This window comes from Stenella coeruleoalba (genome assembly GCF_951394435.1).
Source record: "Stenella coeruleoalba genome assembly, chromosome: 2".
Classification (NCBI taxonomy): domain Eukaryota; kingdom Metazoa; phylum Chordata; class Mammalia; order Artiodactyla; family Delphinidae; genus Stenella; species Stenella coeruleoalba.
In genome coordinates, this window is record NC_137147.1 from 76,187,701 (window position 1) to 76,210,514 (window position 22,814).

General features: G+C 38.2%; 1 protein-coding gene and 1 pseudogene across 4 annotated transcripts in view; both read left to right on the forward strand.

Moving 5' to 3' along the window:
• The window catches only part of SLC12A6 (solute carrier family 12 member 6), an 86,412-nt gene that overhangs the window by 30,472 nt on the left and 33,126 nt on the right, over window positions 1–22,814 (forward strand). For 2 of the 3 annotated variants that reach the window (XM_079906699.1, XM_079906701.1), the window contains exon 2: window positions 14,984–15,028. The exons of the other annotated variant lie outside the window; for it this stretch is intronic. In XM_079906699.1, the coding sequence (XP_079762825.1) occupies window positions 14,984–15,028 (45 nt within the window). The remainder of the gene's footprint in view (window positions 1–14,983; window positions 15,029–22,814) is intronic. 3 annotated transcript variants of the gene reach the window in all.
• Window positions 20,333–22,491, forward strand: LOC307182265 (retinitis pigmentosa 9 protein-like; annotated as a pseudogene). Its single transcript has one exon. The product of its transcript is annotated as a retinitis pigmentosa 9 protein-like (transcript).

The following is a 22,814-nucleotide window of genomic DNA, read 5'->3' on the forward strand; positions in this document are numbered from 1 at the left end:
ACTGTAAGATTCCATATTTATATATATTTTTTAAATTATAGAAGATCATTACACATTTACTAATCAAAACACATATATGTATGTGTTCATGTGTATATTCACATACATACACACTAGAAACAGACTTTTTAAATTGCAGCGTGTACAGTAGTTTCTATTTTAATTTCTCTGTACGTTTGAAAATCTAGAAAATGTTAAATTCAGCTTGCATTAAGCAGTTGTCCTTTTACCAATGACATAAAATCAATAAAGACTCTTAAAATATCAGAAATGTTTACCATATCCTCTTAGTCCCCATAATGCAAAGCTTCAGCTTCTTAATTCCTTAGCTCTGTAGCTCCTTAGAATTTGAATGTTTGGGTCAATTCCCTTCCCTTTTTGTTAAGGAGGTAGTCTATATGGTCAGGCCTTATTCTTCCCAAACCATCTTTTATTGTAAAATGAAGAAAATATGAAATATGTTTGTCTACAGGGCGTGAAAAATAATTTGGATCATCCATAAAGCCAAAGAAGGACGTAAGGTATCAACGATCTCTTGAATGTTTGCAACAATCCCCAAACAATCTTTTCCTCTTTGTACTTCGTGGTGAGGTTTTTCTATGATTTTTAACCCTCTTCTGTCATTTATACTTTTCTTGGCTAATCAGTTTGTGGATTTGGTCTAAGAAACTGTCTTTATCTTTATACTGTGAGCTTCATTAAATCTGCTTTTTGCTATTATTCTTGCTATCTTCCAAGTGTTATAGACTGCGTTAAAATCACAATCATGTTCATTTCACATGAGCTCTTCAACTTCCAGTGGATTTACTCCCATATATTTTAGAAGAGTTTTAACAAAACTTATTTGTTGAATTAATAGGTTTGTTAATTAAAAGACAATACAAGGCAGTATATACCCAACAGTTCAGAGGAAGATTAAACCTCAGGGTGGGGCTAAGGAAGAAGAAGCATTTGAATTGAGCCTTTGAAAGATATAGCAGTCAGGTAAGTGGAGACAAAAGAGAGGGAAATTTTCAATGAAAAAGTGATACAAACAAAAATGCATGCGTCTAGAATCAAGGCTCAAAGCATTCCAGAGAGTGTGGAGCAGAGAGTTCATGACTAAAAACAGCAAATGATAAGGTTAGAGAGGAGTAAACTAGTGCTAGATTATAAAGGGACTTGAAAGCCAGGATTAGGTTTTTGCAGTTCATCCTATAAGCCAAGGGATTCAAACAAGTAAACCGGGATCTATTTATGGCTGTTTAAGCCATTAGCCTCTGCTACCACCACCATTACCACTACTACTCCCAGCCTGAAAACTGACAGTAGGAGCGGAGACAGAGCCTGCAAAGGCAACCCTTTCCTTTTCGTGGAGGGACTTGAATCAGTACCCCACACATGATGTCACGATATATATAAACAAGAAGTGAGAATGATCGTCTCTTCACAAAATGGTTGGGCACTCCTGGCACTTTAACTTGGAGATCTTTGAAAGTGTTTATTTTTAAAACAATAAAGCAACCTGATAAAGGCAGAATTAATAGGGAGGAAAATGCAGGATTGTTTGACGATAGGAGAATCAGTGGCAGGGAGAATAATTGACTATTTTAGTGGTCCAAGGTGTGAAGAATGAGACTCTAAATGGTGGCAGGGTAATGGAAAGAAGAGTTGGTGTGGAAGCCACAATTGACTGGATTTGATGAATGAGACAGGGGAAGAATCAAAAGTTGGAAACATATATGCTGACTGGTTCTGCTTCTTATCTTACCCACTTTTTAAATCAATTTTAAAAATCTCCTTTCCTATCAATTAGGTATATATTATATGTTAGGTACAATACATTTATTTATATGTATGGTATTATAGACTAATATAACATTATATACTATTATATATTAGGTATAATATATACCTAGTATTGTATACAGGTATATTATTATGTGTATATTTCCTATGTTATCTCCAGAACTTCTCAATTAGCTATGTCCTCATTGTCAATCCCTCTGACTAAAACGTCTCCCCTTGTCCATTTTCTCTCACCCATTCTGCTTTTTGATAAACTACCCATCCTTCAAGATTTAGCTCAGTTATCCCCTTGACATCATCCCTGATCACCACTTTATTTTGTTTAACTTCCTTTTTGATTCCCACAGTATTTGTACCTATACTATAACAATTATTTTTATTTTCATAATTATTTACATATTTCCTCTAGAAATTCTTGAGAACAAAGGGTTACTCTTGGTATCTGTAGTGCCTAGCACAGCACCTGACATAGAGTAGGCTTTCAGAGTATTGGTTGAACTAATACTAATAATAACAACCACCTAGAGACAGACCATGCTAGAGATGCGTGTTAGCACATGGAAAAACTACAGTGGCCTAGCAATGATCATGCCTGCTGATCTCTGATAAATCTGGAATTCATTTCATTTGCATATTACACTCTTATTTTCTTACCTAAAATACCACTTTTATTTTTAGACTTCCACACAGAGAATTTTAGTTGTTTTTCATCTCCCTTAGATGTCAAGACTTTTCCTGATAGGACCCAACCCTTCCAAGACGATCCCAGACATGTGCCGTGTTTATTCCTCTCCTATGATTTTGAGTTCTCCATGATTTTTAAGGTTTTTAAAAGTTTTACTTAAAGCTCCTACTGTCTCAGTCCATGTTACTCTTCTCCTTTGGACCCTTGCAGCACTAAAGGCAATACCACAGGTTATCAGCTCTACTACCTTGGGCAAATCATTTCCGTTTTCTGAGCTAGTTTCTTCTGGAACATGGGAATAATTCTTCCTCACAAGGTTGTTGTACAGGTTTGGTATGATGATAGTAGGAAAATTTCCCTAAATTGAGCCACTTAGAGACTATCTTTATAATCTTTCCATTTTTATGTATCATTTTTGCATTCTTTTTTTCCCTACACTGTCAGTGCTTTTCTGCTTTCTTTTATATAAGAAACTTTGTCACCAAATGAAATACCAGCAGTGCTTGCCACTCTATAAATAAAATATAAACTAAAAATAGATGTAATATAAATGATTTTAATCTTGCTAGATACTGTTGCCAAGCAGAGGCTCTGAACCTGTTAAAAAAGAGATCATTGAATTTTGAAGAGATGTTACAGATATTCTAGAACAGACATAAGAAAATTCTATTTGATAAACTGCTTCAACTCCCAGGTAACAGGGTTAGTGGTAGGGGTGTAGGGAGAAGGTGGAATGACGTCCTGATAATCTAAAATCACAGTTATAAAAACTTACCAAGAGGGCTTCCCTGGTGGCGCAGTGGTTGAGAGTCTGCCTGCTCATGCAGGGGACACGGGTTCGTGCCCCGGTCCGGGAAGGTCCCACATGCCGTGGAGTGGCTGGGCCCGTGAGCCATGGCCGCTGAGCTTGCGCGTCTGGAGCCTGTGCTCCGCAACGGGAGAGGTCACAACAGTGAGAGGCCCGCGTATCACAAAACAAACAAACAAACAAAACCTGCCAAGATGTTTAGAACAAATGATTTTAATAAACTTTTAGTGTAAAATTATGATAAATATTTATGAATGCTTGTATTCTTACAGAAGTAATCAAAATATAAAAATAACGAAAGTGAAATAGTGTGGTTACTAAACGTTTTCAAATAGTAAAAATGGAACCATATTTACCATCCTAGGTAGGTGATCTTTATCTCTTCCTAATATCTCTACCCTTTCAGCCCTGACTCTGTCCATAACTGCATGGGCTTCTCTTTACTTTCTCATGCCCAGAGTGGGGGAGGGGTTCTTTTATAGTATTTTTATTTAATTAATTAATTTATTTTTAGCTGTGTTGGGTCTTCCTTGCTGCACACGGGCTTTCTCTAGTTGTGGCGAGTGGGGGCTACTCTTCGTTGCAGTGCGCGGGCTTCTCATGGCGGTGGCTTCTCTTGTTACGGAGCGCAGACTCTACGTGTGCAGGCTTCAGTAGTTGTGGCATGAGGGCTCAGTAGTTGTGGCTCAGAGGCTCTTGAGTGCAGGCTCAGTGGTTGTGGTGCGCAGGCTTAGTTGCTCTGCGGCATGTGGGATCTTCCTGGACTAGGGATCGAACCCATGTGCCCTGCATTGGCAGGCAGATTCTTAACCACTGTGCCACCAGGGAAGTCCCTCTTTCATAGTTTTTTATGTTGAATTTGACTCTTCCACCAGATTATGAGCGTCTTAATGTCAGGAAATATACTCATTCTTTTATTCCTCACAGTATCTAACAGTTTTAGGTATCTTTAAAACTTACTGAATTAAATTATTATTGTTTGAGTTGATGTCATTAATAAACTTGTACGGGGAATGTAGTACAGGCACTCTTGGATAATTACTATTGTACTTATCTAAAAATCTCAAATCATGTGTTAATGCATATTTAGTCCAAACTATAAATGTATCCAATTTTGAAATAAGTTGGGTGAATCAAACGATTAATACCATGTGCCCATACAATTTTAAGCCAGTGAACCCAAGGGTTCACCCGCATTACTTCTATATTTTCCTCAGTACTATTGTACAATTGAAAAATGTTTAAAGTTCCAAGAAATATCTCCAGCTACCTAAATTCTCATTTTTACCGTGATTATTTGCAGCATTACAATTTTTATTATTTCTCTTGAGGATCATTCCATGGCTCATCTCAGTTACCTTTATAGTTAGAATTTAATGCGTATCTACCGTCTCTAATCCTCACAGTGATTTTCTGTGGTGTAGTTTTATTCCTGTTGCATAGATAGTAAATTAAGGCTAAGAAATTATATCATTTTCCCAGAGTTACGTGAATAACATGTGGTAGAGCTGGGATCTCACCTGAGCTTTATCTGCTTCCAAATCCTGTGTTGTCTTTTCTTTATGCCTCGTGTTTTCTCCGGAACAGCTGCACAGCTATCACAGAGGACCTCCTTTCACCACCTGCATTCCTCGTCACCAGCACTGCTCTTCTCCCAGTCTTCCACAGCTCAGAAAATGGCATCTCTGTTCATCTAATTGCTTTGGAAAAAACTTTGACTCCTATCTTTCTCCTCTACCCCATATCCAATCCATCAGCATACTAATCTTGTGAATCCTTCCATTGAAACATACTCAGCATCTAATCACTTCTCAGCACCTCCACTACCACTGAGTTGATCCATGCTACCATTATCTTTTCTGGGACCATTGTGAAAGCCTTCTAACTATTTTCTACCTCCTCACTTGCCTCCTGCAATCTATTCTCCAGACAGCAGCTAGAGTGGTCATATTAAAATATAAATCAAAACCTTCCAGTGGCTTTTTAGCTCACTCAGAGGAAAATGGTAAGTCCCTACTATGTCCTACAAGGCCCCATATGATCTGTGCCCCTCCACCAACACACACATTCATCTCTTATCCCACATCTTATCACTTTTATCTTGCTCTTCTGTTTGGTAACTTAGCTTCCTTGCTGTTTATTGAACAGGCCAACATGTACCTGCCCCAGGGTCTTTGCACTAACTGTTCCCTCTACCCGCAATGTTCTTCCTACAGATATTTGTATGGCTAGAGGCCTCACTTCAAGTTTCTGGTCAAATTATCACATGAGCTGAGAGATCTTTTTTAGATTCGGTGTCTAAACTATAAATAGGCACACAAACCATGCCCCCACTAATCCTCTGTCTTCTTACTCTGCTTTTCTTTTTCTGTTTTATAACTCTTATTACTCTTAACACGTATGTTGTTTGTTTATTGTTTGTCTCTTCCCCACTAGCATGTAAGCTCTTTGATGGCAGGGATATTGTTACTGCATTTCTAGTAATTAGAACAGTGTTTCACATGTAGAAGGTGCTCAAAAAATATTTATTGAGTAAAAAAATGAAAAGAACTACAAATTTTAAAGTAAAATGGATATTAGCTTCGAAGACTAACTCATGAGCTCTCGTTCCAGAAGATATCATCAGCCTCTCAGCTTTCACCATCTTCACTACAGTCATGATCATATCTTTCTAAGATTTCTGCAGTAGACTCCTGCTTGTTTCCCCCATTTCTGCTCTTGCTCCCTCCACAATCCCCTCTTCAGCCAACAGTCTCCATGTTCTAAAAGGTTAATCAGACCTATCATACTGCTTTTGAAAACCTTCCAACTATTTCATATCATTTTTAGGATAAACTTCACACTCTTTACCATGGTCTGCAATACTGCAAGATGTATCTGCTACCTAATTTGCTAACCTTTCTTTCTTTCTTTTTTTTTAAAACCGCTTTCCTACTCACTGTGTTTTAGCCATGTTAATGTTTCCCAAACACGCCAAGCTTATTCCCATTCTAGGGCCTTTGTGTAGCTACTCTTATGCCCTGATCAGTCTCTGTCGAGATCCTCACATGTTTGTCTCCTTTATTTACAAGTCTCATCTTAAAGTTTACCTCGTCAGAAAGATCTTCCCTGTGTACCCAATCCAAAATAGCCTCTCCAAAAAGAAAAAAATAAATAAATAAACAAAATAGCCTCTCCATTCACTCTCCTTAATTTTGGACTAGTGTTACAAAGAAAATAATCTTGTTTATTAATTTTCTTTTTCTAAAATTAATTTTTATTGGCGTATAGTTGATTGAAATATTGTTAGTTGCAGGTGTACAGCAAATTGAATCAGTTATACGTATACATATACCCACTCTTTTTTGGATTTTTTTCCCATATAGGTCATTGCAGAGTATTGAGTAGAGTTACCTGTGCTATACAGTAGGTTCTTATTAGTTATTTATTTTATATATAGTAGTGTGTCTATGTCAATCCCAAGCCCCCAATTTATCCCTCCCCCGCTTTCCCACTTGGTAACCGTAAGTTTGTTTTCTACATCTGTGACTCTATTTCTGTTTTGTAAATAAGTTCATTTTAATTTTCTTTTATACTTTATCTTCCCATATCTGCGTGAGAATAGGACATTTGTCTTTTTTTACTTACTGCTCTATCCCTAGCACATAGAACAATGCCTGGGACTTATTAATCACTCAAATATTTGAACTGATGGATGGTTGAATGAATGAATGAAGCTTTCTAATAGTCATCTGGGGCCCTTCATAAATCTGCAGAATCTCAGCCTCCTCCCATGAGATCAAGTCATTAGGGTTAGTTATGTGACCCAGGGATTTGTAGTTTAACAAATATTCTAGATGATTCTTTTAACTAGGCAAATCTGGAAAATACTGATTTAATGGGAGTATTACGGAGTGAATGAATGAGTAAATGGGAGTGATGGTTCAGGGAGTTATATATTTTTTTTTTTTTTTGGCGGTACGCGGGCCTCTCACTGTTGTGGCCTCTCCCGTTGAGGAGCACAGACTCCGGACGCGCAGGCTCAGTGGCCATGGTTCACGGGCCCAGCCGCTCCGCCGCATGTGGGATCTTCTCGGACTAGGGCACGAACCCGTGTCCCCTGCATCGGGAGGCGGACTCTCAACCACTGCGCCACCAGGGAAGCCCGGGGGTTCTCTTTTAACCTTAGTATATTGATATGAATTAGTTGAACATTTCCCAAAGTGTATACCGTAGAACACTAATTACACAAGATGTTTGATGAAAAGCAGGGTATCTCTTCTGATATATTTAGGAATGATGAATATTATATTCTTCTTTGGAGATAGGTAGCCTTTAGCATATTGGAGGGTCTGAGAAATTAAACATAGAAATCTACTTGACTATTAAATAGATTTGCCAAATTTATTTAACATTCCTGCTCCAAATCATTTTCTCCCCAAACCCCTATTAATAATAAGGAATATGCACCATACATGAAGTACAGTCCATGGTTCAGTGCTGCTACCCCTGCTTATTCTCTCCATGGTTAGCTGTCTACACAAATCATTTACATGGCAGATAGTTTGGACTAAACTATAAATTCCAGCAGAAACTATCTTTTTTTGACAGATACTTCTAAATACCTTTTAAAAATTATATTCCTATTAAAAGTTCAAATAAGGATCTTTTGACTTTCCTTTATGGCGTAGGCTTGAAGCATAAATAACTAATGATTTAATAACTTTTTGTATGCAGTGCTTTACATTTCCTTCTTATTGCTTAATTACTTTGCCTCAAATTACCTGATTTTTTTTCACCCATATCTATTTACTTAAACCCAGCTACTCACATGTAAATTTTCTTAGGTCTGTCTAGTCTCATTGCAGTCAGTTCAAAATCTATGTAAAGAGGATAAGCTTTTCCGATTTTACCTTATTTCAACTTGTTTTCCCTCTTAAGTTTCCCACCAAAATTAAAACCTACTCATAATAGAGAGGCAGAATCTAATAAATGTGAATGTTAGAGTAATTGTCTTTTGTTCCATCTTTAATCATCTTTGCCTAATTCCAAGTCACAGTGGCTTCTTATGATGATGCTGCTTTGGTTTTTTTTTAAAAGTTGGAGTCCAGAAAATTAGAAATGTGTTAAGACTGGTGATTTCAGGTATTTGGTATCTTTATTTCTTTCTTTCTAAACTTTATTTATTTATTTATTTATTGGTTGTGTTGGTTCTTCGTTGCTGCATGCGGGCTTTCTCTAGTTGTGGCTCGCAGGCTCTAGAGTGCAGGCTTAGTAGTTGTGGCGCACCGGCTTATTTGCTCCACAGCATGTGGGATCTTTCCGGACCAGGGCTCAAACCCGTGTCCCCTGCATTGGCAGGCGGATTCTTAACCACTGCACCACCAGGGAAGACCTGGTATCTTTAAATAGTTTTTGTGGTATGTCTAGATAATATAGACAGTAGCATAATAAGCTAATTGTCCTGATGTATATGCCCTTGGTCATGCCTACTTCTTTTTCTAAATGTTTAGGCAACAGTTTCCACTATTGATTGCATTATTTTAATGAAATTACTGATCTATCTTTAATGAAGACTTAAACCTTTTACACTGAGTTTTAGATGCAAGATATAGGCTAGCTTTATTTGCTTCTAATTCTCTGCCAAGAGTAGTAGATGAAGCGATTATCAAAGGAAATTCAGAAAAAGACTATTGCTGTGGGGAAACTAAGGGAGATAATAAGGCTCTTCAGAAAAACTATTTATAGAGGCAGTTTTGCAAGTGAATACCACCCACAATCATTTTTTTCTCTCTGTGCTCCAAGGCACATGGCAAGAAATTAAATAAAATCTCTGTTCTTTACTGTTTGCCCAGGATAAACTAAATATATTGAGCAAGTGCCCATTTTGTAAAACTACCATATCATTACTGTTACGAGGAATAGTTTCAGTTCATTTTTCTGATGGCATTTACCTGTTGTGAAAAGGTGTATGTTTCTATTTTTAATTTGAACTACCATTTTGCCTGTAGAGTATCACAGGCTTTTGTATATAATCTGGTTGTATTATGACCTAGGAGTGGCTTAATTTAGGAAGGCCATCAAAGGGTTAAAATAGTCACATTATCGGCCCATTGTTCCCATTACAGGAAGTAATTTGGTTAAAACAAGTATCCTTTTGAGTAATATTTAGGACAACACCCAGTATTAGGCAAACTTGGGTGTGCCCTCATTAGTGACACAGGCAGGAAAAATGTTAAATGGGAGAGTTCAAACATAGGACGATAGGGAGGTGCCCAGACACATCTCAGAGCACTGTTATCATGTTGAATACACAATTTGGATTGCGGCCCAGAAACGCCCTTCAACTTAAACCCATTTACCAATTGTGATTTTTTTTTACAGGCATGGCTAGTTTCATCCTGGTGGGTTCATGAGCTTAAATTTGCCCTTGTTTCAGCTTTTACATGTATTAATGAAGCATTTATTTGCAGGTCCTTGAGGTTAGTCTTCATATAACCAAATAAGTATCAGGTAAAGATTGCCCTGCGTTCCTTTAATTATAATAAATGAAAAAACTTGTGAGGAACTATACAGTAGACTTATTTCTACTCATCTCAAATACAGTCGCCCCTCGGAATCCAGGTGGGTTTGGTTCCAGGACCGCCCCCCACCCTTGAATACCAAAATCCGCAGATGCTCAAATCCCTTATATAAAATGGCGTAGTACGGTAGGCCCTCCAAATCCATGGGTTCCACTTCCCTGGAAACAGAGGACTGACTGTATAGGAGGGTGTTCAAGGAAGAGTCCTGGCTTGACTAGAAAATGCACATACATCATGTATGCACAGCTCAGAAGACAAGGAAATATACAGTAAAGAAGGTGGTAATTCTGGGCTTCCGTGGTGGCGCAGTGGTTAAGAATCTGCCTGCCAATGCAGGGGACATGGGTTCGAGTCCTGGTCCGGGAAGATCCCACATGCCACAGAGTAAGCCCATGTGCCACAACTACTGAGCTTGTGCTCTGGAGCCCGTGAGCCACAACTACTGAGCCCGCATGCCACGACTACTGAAGCCCATGCTCCTAGAGCCTGTGCTCTGCAACAAGAGAAGCCACCGCAATGAGAAGCCCGCGCGCCGCAACTAGAGAAAAGCCCTCGCGCAGTGATGAAGACCCAATGCAGCCAAAAATAACTAACCAAAAATTTTAAAAAACAATAGCCCTGAAAAAGTTATTAAAAGAAAGAAAAAAAGATGGTAATTCTTTTTAAGAAAAATAGTCATTTATATACCCCCCTCTAAAATCATACCTATTCTGTCTGAGTTATCTGAGATGTTTTTCTATTTTTTTTCATAGATACATTCCCTGGCAATTCCAGATAACTTGTTTTAGGCTATTGTATTTTAGAGCAAGAAAAATTAGAATTACAGAGTATTGAGAAACACGAACATAGGTTCTTAAACATGAAGACTGTATCTCCAACCTTTCTCTTTTGTCAGTAGTGTGATATGTCTTTGGTCACTCATTAACCCAAGCATTCTTCTCAACTTTAGATGTTAAAATCCAAGGTTCTCAACTTTGTTCTGAAAGCACACCTGAGAGATAAAGGCATTCCCATTAGTGACAGTATCTGGGAATCAGAATCTTGAGAAGGGTATAGTTTTAGGGAGAATAGATGATGCTGATAACTCTTCTGCAACTTTGCCTTTGGAATCACTGGAGTAGATCTAGATGATGACCAAGTTTCTTCTGGTTTTGAAATTATATGATTCTTTCTGTGCTCTTCCTTTCATGTTATTATGTACCTGTTTCTCTATAATGATAGGGCCCAATTTTCCCCCTACATGAGGGGACGGGGAGAGAGAGAGAGAGAGAGAGAGCGATCTAATACATTAACATGCTATAGAACTGTTAGTCCTACTTTTGTCTTACGTACAAGAACAACCTATATTCTTTATTTAGATAGGAAATAAAACTAGTTTAAATTAAAAACTGAGAATTCACTTTCCTAGTATATTGGCAAAAATATCTTTTAAAAATTTGGAATTTCTCTTTTTTAAAACCAAATTAAGATGAAGAAAATCTTCTAAAAATATATCATTAAATGTTCACATAGCATTTAAAACTTTAGTTATAGGAATCAGGTTTTTACCTTATTTCTTCCACTATAATATAGACTATATACATCAGAAATCAGAATTTGTTTAGTATTCTGATTGGTTCTTTCTGTCTGGGATGCTTAAAGTGTTAGATTTAATTATATATATTTTATATTTAGAAATACCACGGAAAATGTTATTTGAATTTTGTTTCAAATAGTAATTTTTTATTTTATTTTAATTTTATTTTTTTTGTGGTACGCGGGCCTCTCACTGTTGTGGCCTCTCCCTTTGCGGAGCACAGGCTCCAGACGCGCAGCCTCAGCGGCCATGGCTTACGGGCCCAGCCACTCCGCGGCATATGGGATCTTCCCGGACCGGGGCACGAACCCGTGTCCCCTGCATCGGCAGGCGGACTCTCAACCACTGCGCCACCAGGGAAGCCCTCAAGTAGTAATTTTTAATCTTTTTTATATTTTGGACCTCTTTGGCAGTCTTTAAACCTGCTTAAAGCTAGCAGCCCCTCTAATAACTACCATAATTTCAAAATAGTGTGGAACCTAAAAGATATTATGAGATATATGCAACAACTATAATGTGATAGGAAAATATCAGATATTTGTTGTTGACAAAATCACCGGTACTTTTATGTAATTTGTTGCCTACATCATATTTGGAGAAAATACTAAACTTCAATTAGAGGTTAGTGAAAATGAGAATGTAATTTTTTTTTCTATTGTTCATAGACCCCCAGTCTAAAATTATTTTTATTCCTTAAACGCATTCAAGGAATCCAGATGTAATCCTCAGTATCTCAAGAGATCTACTCTTTTTTTAAAAATTTATTTATTTATTCATTTATTTTTGGCTGCGTTGGGTCTTTGTTGCTGCGCATGGGCTTTCTCTAGTTGCGGCGAGTGGGGGCTACTCTTCGTTGCATTGCGTGGGCTTCTCATTACGGTGGTTCCTCTTGTTGAGGAACACGGGCTCTAGGCGTGTGGGTTTCAGTAGTTGTGGCACACGGGCTCAGTAGTTGTGGTTCACGGGCTGTAGAGCACAGGCTCAGTAGTTGTGGCGCACGGACTTAGCTGCTCCGTGGCATGTGGGATCTTCCTGGACCAGGGCTTGAACCGTGTCCCCTGCATTGGCAGGTGGATTCTTAACCACTGCGCCACCAGGGAAGACCGAGATTTACTCTTTGAGGAAAGTGCAGCTCAGAGTCTTTTCCATATTTAGCCCTTAATGGTTTCCAAGCCTTTAAAATAAGCAAGTGATTGGTCGTTAAATGGCGACTGTCAGTATCTCTTGGATTAGGAACTTGGTTTATTGTCACTAATTTTATTATAGATTGCTGAAGAAAGAGATATTTATAAAAGCCAGTTTAGTCATTTTATCTGAAAGTCAAATCATAACATATCTGCTAGTAGTAATGAGTGCTTTACTTATGTCTTGACTTGCAACTGCTCTGGCCACATGTTCCTTTGTCATTAAAAACAAAATGTAATTCATGTCATAGGCCCTGAATCATCCTTCTACTTTATGGAACTAATATTGCTTGGCCAAATTTATGTGATTATTTGTTTAACTTTATATTGTAATAAAATATATATAACACAAAATTTGCCATTTTAACCACTTTTTAGTGCACAATTCAGTGACAGTAATTATATTCACAATGTTGTACAACCATTACCACTATTTCCAAAATTTCTCATCACCCCAAACTGAAACTCTGTTCTCTGTTGACCTAAATAAAGAGGTAAACTGAGGCAAGCTGGAAAAGATGAATTTATTCAGGAATAGCAGAGGAATTGCAATTTGGGACAAGCAAACTGTAGCAAGCTACAGGTGAGTCCGGTGAAAGTTTGGGGTAGGTTGTATTTATGGGCAGGGAATGTAAAGTAGGGAGAGTTCAGTCTGAGTCAGTTAAAATAAAAAACAAACAGAGACCAGCCTTGAAAACTTCCTGAGCAGACAGAATCAGTCTAGTCACACAAACAAAGCTCATTTCAGCCCACTTTGTGAGACTAACCCAACCTGGGCCATCTCTTGTTCATGCTTCTGGCGAAACTTACCAAGTTTGATAGGAGGCAACCTCAGATCAACCCCCATCATCTGAGAAAATTTTGTTTCTATAAATCAGGCATTTATGGGAAATCAGCCTCTTAGTTCAGTTTTGTCTTCCTGAGGGCACATGGATGAGACTCGCCATTTTATATCCTCCAGTTCTTTTTGAGAAATTTTTTTACAACTTATTAAGCAATAACATCCCACTCCCCATTTCCCCCCCACACTCCCCAGCCCCTGGTAACCTCTGACCTACTTTCTGTCTCTATAAGTTTGCCCATTTGCCTTTTCTAGATATTTCATATAAATGGAATCATACAGTATTTGTTCTGCTTCTGGCTTATTTCCCGTAGTGTGATATTTTCAAGGTTTATGCATGTTGTAGCATGTATCCGAACTTGATGCCTTTTTATGGCTGAATAATATCCCATTGTATGTATATATAGATCTTCTTCGACTTACAGTAGGGTTACGTCCTGATAAACCCTTCCTAAATTGAAAATATTAAGTCGAAGTGCATTTACTATACGTAACCTACTGAACTTCATAGCTTAGTCTAGCCTACCTTAAACATGCTCAGAACACTTATATTAGCCTACAGTTGAGCAAAATCATCTAACACAAAGACTATTTTATAACAAAGTGTTGAATATCTCATGTAACTTATTGAATACTGAAATTAGAGAACAGAATGGTTGTATGGGTACAGAACGGTTTTAATGGTTGTTTATCCTCCTGATTGCGTGGCTGACTGGGAGCTGCGGCTCGCTGCGCTGCCCAGCATCACAAGAGAGTATTGTACTGCAAATCACTAACCTAGGAAAAGATCAAAATTCAAAATCCAGGGACTTCCCTGGTGGTCCAGTGATTAAGACTGCGCTTCCACTGCAGGGTGCAAGGGTTCGATCCCTGGTTGGAGAAATGAGATACCGCATGCTGTGCGGCGCAGCCAAAAAAAAAAGTATATATGTGTATATATATGTGTATACATATATATGTGTGTGTATATATATATATGTGTGTGTGTATATGTGTATATATATATATGTGTGTGTGTATATATATATGTGTGTGTATATATATATATATACACATATATGTGTGTGTATATAGTCACAATCCAAAGTATGGTTTCAGCTGAATGCATATTGCTTTTTCACCATCATAAAACCGAAAAATCTTAAGTCAAACCATCATAAGTCAGAGACCATCTGTACCACATTTTGTTTATCCATTCATCTTTGGAGGACACTTGGATTATTTCCACCTTTTGACTATTGTGAATAATGCTGCTGTAAACATTGTTGTACAAGTATCTGAGTCCCTGTTAGCAATTCTTTTGGGTGTATACCATGGGTCACATGGTAATTCTGTTGTTTAATTTTTTGAGGAAGTTGTGGAATTATTTTTTATAATAGTTCTATTTTTAATATCCTTATGTTAATGTTTCTTGAGCATCATACTTTTTTTTTTTTTTTTTTTGCTTATTTCCTTGGTTGACTTTTGCTGCTGATTCTTAAGAAATTATTTGTTTTGGTCATTCATTTTTCTTTTCTTTTCAATTGTTTGTTTTTCAGACCCGAGTCAGAACTCCATCACAGGGGAACACAGCCAGCTGTTAGGTATAGTATTCCTGTGGGAACTGACTCTCTCTAAAGTCACCCTTTTCCTGCTTATACTAAGAGACATTACTCCCTTCTCTAATTCTATTTTCTGTACCCATTTTCTACTTTTTACTCCTCAGCTTTTTTTCTTGCTGTTTCTATTCCCAACTTGGTAAGTTTTAGGAATCTACTTCTGCAGTTGATTGTGAAGATTCAATTTAGTTACATTAAAAAGTAATTTTACATGGTCTATGGTTTAAAAAAAGGTCTGTAAGAGTTAGAGCTTCTTTTTTCCAGATAATTTTGAAAAGAAGATATAATATTCTATAATATCTTATGATCACCTTCGTTTTCATTCTTGAAAGTACTTCATAAACAGCACAACATTCAGCGAGCCAAAGAAATTGATGTTCCAGTCCTTATCTGTGAAATAAGTTATGGAAATGAATTGATTTCTTCTAGGTATCATTTATTTAAATTGCACTAAGCTTGTAATTTGACAAGAATTCCACATCTCAGAACTGATGAGTTTTTTAAATATAAAAATAAAACATACGCTGGTGAGGAATTCAGACAATACAAAAAGTACATATAAAAAAAAGGAAAGGTCTTCTAAAGTATGTCTTCTCCCCACGACCTCACTTCTACTCCCCCAAGGTACTTGCTATTGACACTTTTTTGTGAATTCTTATAGAAATTTTTTATTACACATTTTTATATTATATACTATGACTATCTTTCTTCCTTTTTCTATCAGTGGAGTTATACTATACAGACTGTTCTGTGATTTCCTTTTTTTTCACTTAATATTTTATCTTGGACATCCCATATCAGTACATAAAGTTTTGCCTCATGTCTTTGTTTGTAGTAGAATAGAATTTCATTTATTCCTACACTGTAATTTTATTCATGAGCATTTAAGTTATTTCAAGGTGTTTTACTGTTACAGATTATGTTGCAATGAACATCTTGTGCATATATCCTTGCATTCTCATTGCCAGTATATTTTTAGGATAAATTCCTAACAGTGGGATTCCCTGGTCAAAAGGTGTATATATTTTCAAGAAGATATATCAACTTATACCCACCAATGAAGAATGTGGAAGCATACGCAGGTCCCTATCATCAAAAGTAGATATTATCAATCTTAAAATTTTTTCTTTAACTAGTAGGTGGAAGTGGCATCTCTAGTTCTTATTTGTACCTCTTTAATTATGAGTGAATTAAGTACTTTTAAATATATTAACAGCTATTTTATGTGTCTGTCTTTTGATTTGAAGTTTATTTTGATTTATTCATTGTTGAACTTTTGACGGTTAGAATATATGCAAAGCAGCTGTGGGAAATATAAGGTATCAAAAAGTCCAAAATAGAGAAAGTACTTGACTTGTTTGCTTATTATAGGTTCAGAGTATTAGTTGAAGAAACTGGGATATTCCTTTTTTGCTCTTTGTATGTTAAGGACTTAAGTTTCTGGTCTTAATTCTCATTCCTTTGAGTGAGTTTATGTGCTGGAACACTGACACCTTAGGCACTCAATAAATATTTGTTAAGTAAATGGTTTGACATGAACATGTAGCTAGAATTGTGATCACCAGGGTCTTAGCTTTGTGGTATTGAGGCTGTCACTATTCTCTTTTTTATATTTTTATATTGGATAGTTTATTTAAACTGTTCAAAATTCGTCTTCTCTGTATAAAAATTTCATATTTGGACCAGGAATGGTTAAGATTTAATCGAAAGATTTTGGTAGATTTCCCCCTAAACTGTTAAATTGCTTCTGTCTCTGATACATGCCTGATAGGTAGAGATGTTTGGAGAGTGGTTCATCGTCTGAGCAGGAACACGTGTGTAATGGAGGGAGGGAAGGACTTAGTTAATGAAATGGACAGTGAGGGGAGTTGGTACTGTTCCAGTGTTACTAAGCTGGGTTTTGTTTCCAATTAAGCACTTGTAGTAAAAGATAGTAGATTAACTAATTGTAGGCAAAAAGAAATAGTATGTGATCGTGAAGAATTCTCTCAGTCAGTATTAGCTAAAAACCCTAGTATTTACGAAAAGACTACTCCAGACATTAATCTCATTTGGCAACCTACAATTGCGTTCAATTTTAAATAAACCTGGGGATTTATCCAGTTTAGGTAAGTTCATCCTGCTACCCTGTCTGTCTCCTAGGTTCATTAAGTCAAATTATATTCTTCTTTTTTCTCATGCTGTTAATAACTGTCATCCTCTGTCTCCCATCCTAAGTACATTTAACTACAGCCTCAAAATCCTTACTGGTTTATTTTTATTTTAATTAATTAATTTATTTTTGGCCACGCCACGCTGCTTGTGGGATCTTAGTTCCCCCACCAGGGGTTGAACCTGTGCCCTCAGCAATGAACGTGAGGAGTCCTAACCACTGGAACTCCAGGGAATTCCCCTTACTGGTTTATTTTTAAAAATATGGAGTTTGCAAAAGAGTGAAAGATAATTTTTGTTATATTTTCTAATCATCTTATAGTTCCTCAGAAAAAGCTGTGGTAGCTTGAATTGAAATCTTGCCAGATTCTGTAAAAACCTCATTTAGGATAATTTGGCCCAGTAGTTGAAAAACGGCTTCAGTTGCCTTGCCTGCTGAAGGGAGTTTATAATAGGATCTTTTAAACCTTCTAAATGCTTTTCTTTTCCTGTCAGCAGAGTGAAGTTATTTTAATGTATCTACTGTTCCCACTGACTCATCAGATCTCTTGCAAAACTCAGGGTCAGGCTGAGGAGATGTATAGAAGGGTGAAACTCAGTCATGATAAAGAATTAAGCTGTAGGCTTATGATTTATGAACCCTTATGTGTGTACGTGTGTATAATTTTCAATTTAAAACATTTTAGAAAGCAAGCAAGCAAATGAACAGTGGGCCCTGGCATTTTTACAGTTTTTACCAGACATTCAAGGAAAAACCATTTCACTCTTCTACAGCTTCTCTCAAGGAACAGAAAAACAAGCAAACACTCCCCAACTCAGTTTGAGACTTGCATAACCTTGATACCAAAACTTAACAATGACAGTATGAGAACAGTATAGGCAAATTTTACTTATGAACACAGATACAAATATCCTAAATGAAATATTTGCAATTTGAATCAAGCAATATACAGTTGACCCTTACAATGTGGGTTTGAACTTCAGTGGTCCTCTTATACTTGTTTTTTTTTTTTTTTTTTTGCGGTACGCGGGCCTCTCACTGTTGTGGCCTCTCCCGTTGCGGAGCACAGGCTCCGGACGCGCAGGCTCGACGGCCATGGCTCACGGGCCTAGCCGCTCCGCGGCATGTGGGATCTTCCCAGACCTGGGCACGAACCCGTGTCCCCTATATCTGCAGGCGGACTCTCAACCACTGCGCCACCAGGGAAGCCCATACTTGTATTTTTTTCAATAGTAAATCCTACAGTACTACACAGTCCCTGGTTGGTTGAACCTGCGGATGTAGAGGAGGAACCTCAGATACGGAGAGTCAACTATAAGTTATACTTCGATTAACCCCCAGCATTATTCAGGGGTCAACTGTATTTTTAAAAATTACTCCTGTGACCAGTTGGGTTTCTGCTAAAAATACGTGGTTGGTTTATCATTAAAAATCAATTTAAAAAAAAATCAATTTATATAATTTAGTATATTAACATATTGAAGGAAAAACATCATATAATTATCTTAATAGATGCAGAAAAAGGATTTGATTTGAAACAATATCCAGTATTTAAATTCATGAGTTCATAAAAAACTGGTCACCATTGGAGTATTCTAGTAAACCAATTTATTATTCTGAGAATCGGTCTAAAAGGAAAGAATGAAGTATTTATCTTGTTTTCAACTATACGAGTGGGTAACCAAATAGTAAATTAGAGGGAATGTCTCTTTATAAAAATATTTCAGCTAATAAATTAAGGAAGAATAACAGAATATCACCATTTTGTAACCCCTCATAAATTAATGAATCTAGGCATTAATCATCAACAGTTGCTAGTATCTCAAAAAGAAAGACAGCCTGATGACATGTACCTCCTGATGGAAGATCAAAATACCACTTTGAAGGTGTTTTCCTCCCTCCCCCATAAAAATACTGAATGTGGCTAAGCCTCTAGACCCAATTACAAATTTATAGGAAATAGAAGAAAACAGAGCAACATGTTAAACAACATCACATGGATGCTCATTAAAATGGAGACCATCAGAAACTTTACTGAACACATGACATAGGTTCTTCAACAAATAAATTGCAAAGAAAAAGAGAAAGCAGTAGACTTAATTGAGAGATACAGCAACCAGTTGTAACATGCCTCTTATTTGGCTTTTTAAATATATATATATATATTTATTTTTGGTTGCATTGGGTCTTCGTTGCTGCATGCGGGCTTTCTCTAGTTGCAGTAAGCGGGGTCTACTCTTTGTTGCGGTGCACGGGCTTCTCATTGCGGTGGCTTCTCTTGTTGCAGAGCACGGGCTCTAGGCACGCGGGCTTCAGTAGTTGTGGCGTGTGGGCTCAGTAGTTGTGGGTCATGGGCTCTAGAGCACAGGCTCAGCAGTTGTGGCGCACGGGCTTAGCTGCTCCGTGACATGTGAGATCTTCCTGGACCAGGGCTTGAATCTGTGTCCCCTGCATTGGCGGGTGGATTCTTAACCACTGCACCACCAGGGTAGCCTTCTTATTTGGCTTTTGATCCAAACTAAAAATCAAAAACATAATTTATAACATTTGAGACAACCTTTCATGTTCACTTAGTCACATAGTTCAGACCCAAACCTGTGCCAAGGGAGATTAAGTACACTTACTGCTCTTGTTCTGCCTAGCTCAGACCAACAAAGGCCATTAGACAAGCTCAGGAGTCTAAGGGAGGAATCTGAGGTTTATCTTAGCTAAGCCCAAGTTGTAGCATAAGGGGTAATTGAAAAAAAGCAACATTATAGAAATAATAGCACCACAACAATAAAATGCTTATAAAGAGCAAGACATTTGGTATACCCTTTTTCAGCTTGCAAAAAAAGTATGCCATAACAAATGGAAATCTGAAATGTTCAATAGAGCCAATGGCACTCCTATCAGGTTTCATTTGAATTGTACAGTGAAACACCAGTAAGTTTCCCAATAATATCAGCATTATATGGTTGGTAAAATGAGAAAAAAGAAGCACAATAGTGACCTGGTGGGCTGTTTAATTCAAAGCATTACTGAGGCCAGTCTCAGTAGGTATCCTCCAAAGGAATCTTAGGATTCTGCATAATTCTAAAACAACCCTAGGATATGGGTTTGGTTTTTAGTTCTTGCAGAGTAAGGGTTATTTGCTATTCAGAAACCAGAATTTCCATTCCACTTGGGATTTCCTGGGGTCATAGTAGTGACCCAGACTTCTGAAGGCTGTACATCGGAAGCAGCGTGATTTCCAAGATATTCAGACCAAGAACTGATCCATGCCCTTCAGTATAACCACTGCTGATTTCATACCTGGTTGATCCATGCCTTTCTGTTGAGAGCTTTGCTCCTTGCCTAGAAAACCCTGACCTTTCCTAATTGAGCAGGAGCTCTATTGGACCCTCCCATTCCAAAACACCACCACAAGTAGACCCTGGGTAAGACAATCTGGAGGGGATTACTGGTTTCATAAATGCATGCAAAATCTCCAGGGACATTCTTCCACCCCCCCCCCCCACACCCCCCAAAATTAAGCAAGCAAGTGGAAGTTGGGCCAGAAACCTCCAGAACCAAAGTGTCTGAAAGTTAGGGTAGTTGCACCTGAAACCTGAGACTAGAGAAGCCCCAAACATAGAGGTTCAGGGGCTGCAGCAAGGGAAGCCAGAGCTGTGAGGAGGTGGCTTAGACCAGCAGGCAGTGGGATGGGGCAGGATGTTTATAAAGTCAGATTTTTATAACAACAATATTATAGTGCTACTGAACAGCAGGGAAGTAGTATGCTGAAGCTGGGCCTCCTTTCCTCCTGTAACCCTTGAGAGGGATGAAGTGCTGTTGAGTCTGGGATATAACACTATTAAATGTCTAAATCAGTGAAGGATGCAGGAAGATGAGCATGGTACTCAGGAATGAAAGACTGTTTAAAGCGAAGGAAAACAAATAGTTGCTGATATTTTAAAAATGAAGTCTTCGCGGCCCCACACGGGGCCGCAATGTCGTCCTGGCCCGGGTGCGACGACTCGGGGGCTGGGGGCACGCGGCGGCCGCAGGAGCCTCCAGAGCAGGAGCTGAGGCGGCGCCGGGAGCAGAAGCGGCGGCAGCTCAAGCACCTGCAGTCCTTTTATGAAAAACCTCCTCCTGGGCTTATCAAGGAAAATGAGACTAAGCCAGAAGACTGTATACCAGATGTCCCAGGCAATGAACATGCCAGGGAATTTGTGGCCCACGCACCAACCAAAGGACTTTGGATGCCACTGGGGAAAGAAGTCAAAGTCATGCAGTGTTGGTGCTGTAAACGATATGGGCACCAAACAGGCGACAAAGAATGCCCTTTTTTTAAATCAAAGGCAACCAAAAGTTAGAACAGTTCAGAGTAGCACATGAAGATCCCATGTATGACATCATAAAAGAGAATAAAAGACATGAAAAGGATGTAAGGATACAACAGTTACTGGAGGATTCAACATCAGATGAAGATGGGAGCAGCTCCAGTTCCTCAGAATGTAAAGAGAAACACAAGAAAAAGAAGAAAAAAAAGCATGAGAAAAAGAAGAAAAAACGAAAGCATAAGTCTAAGTCAAATGAGAGTTCAGACTCAGAATGACAAGAGCTTGGCTTGTTCAACACTCTCTTCCCAAAAATCAAACACTGTGGCCAAAGATCAGAGGACTGTGGAATCAGCGAGGAATAGGAGAGAGAAATACCAAGAGAGGAGGAGATTTGGTGTCACAGGTGTGAATTCTCACCTACCTTCCAGTAAAGATGTGACCGCCACAGGAGAGTGAGTTGTATCTTGCCAGGTGCTAGCTCTGGACAGCGGCTGATTTCGGGCTGGAAAGCTTTTCTCATTGTTCTCCTCCCTGCAGATCACTGTGGGTCCTGATTCCTTAGAAATGCCTCTGGTAGGGTGGCCAGACTAAGGGAATCTCTGAGGAATCTCTTCCAGGTGCTGCCACAGCTTCTACCCTCCATGGTGGGGCTACTTAATGCCCTTAGATTTCAGGCTTGACTTTCCTCTGTTGCTAAGGATAAAAGCTCATTATTTTATTTATTTAAAAAATACTCATTTATTTTTGAATCATAATAACGTACTTACATGGTCCAAATTTAAAAGGTATATAAGGGGAATTCCTTGGCTGTCCAGTGGTTAGGACTCGGCGCTTTCACCGCTGTGGCCCAGGTTCAATCCCTGGTCGGGAACTGAGATCCTACAAGCCATGAGGTGCGGTCAAAAAAAAATTATAAAAGGTATATAAGGTTTAATCATGAAAAACTTTCCTCTTCTCTTCCCCAGGTACTGAGTTCCCTTTCCCAATGGCTATCCATTTTACCAGTTTCTTGTGAAGTCATACAGAAACGTTTTGTGTATCACAAGCAAATGTTTTTTCTCTTTTTTAACACAAATACTAGCATACCATACACATTTGTCTGCATTTTTTTTTTCATTTTTTAAATCAGCAGTGTAAAGCATGTTGATCTTTGCTGCACACAGGAGTCTTGAGTTCATAAATCCCTGTCATGTTTGGTGGAGTTTTTTAGGGGGAAGTGCTACCCTATAATAACAATGAACAATCATGTCTATAACTTCCTTAGCGCTTATTGCCATTGTCCCATGATTATTATTATTCCCAGAATAAATTG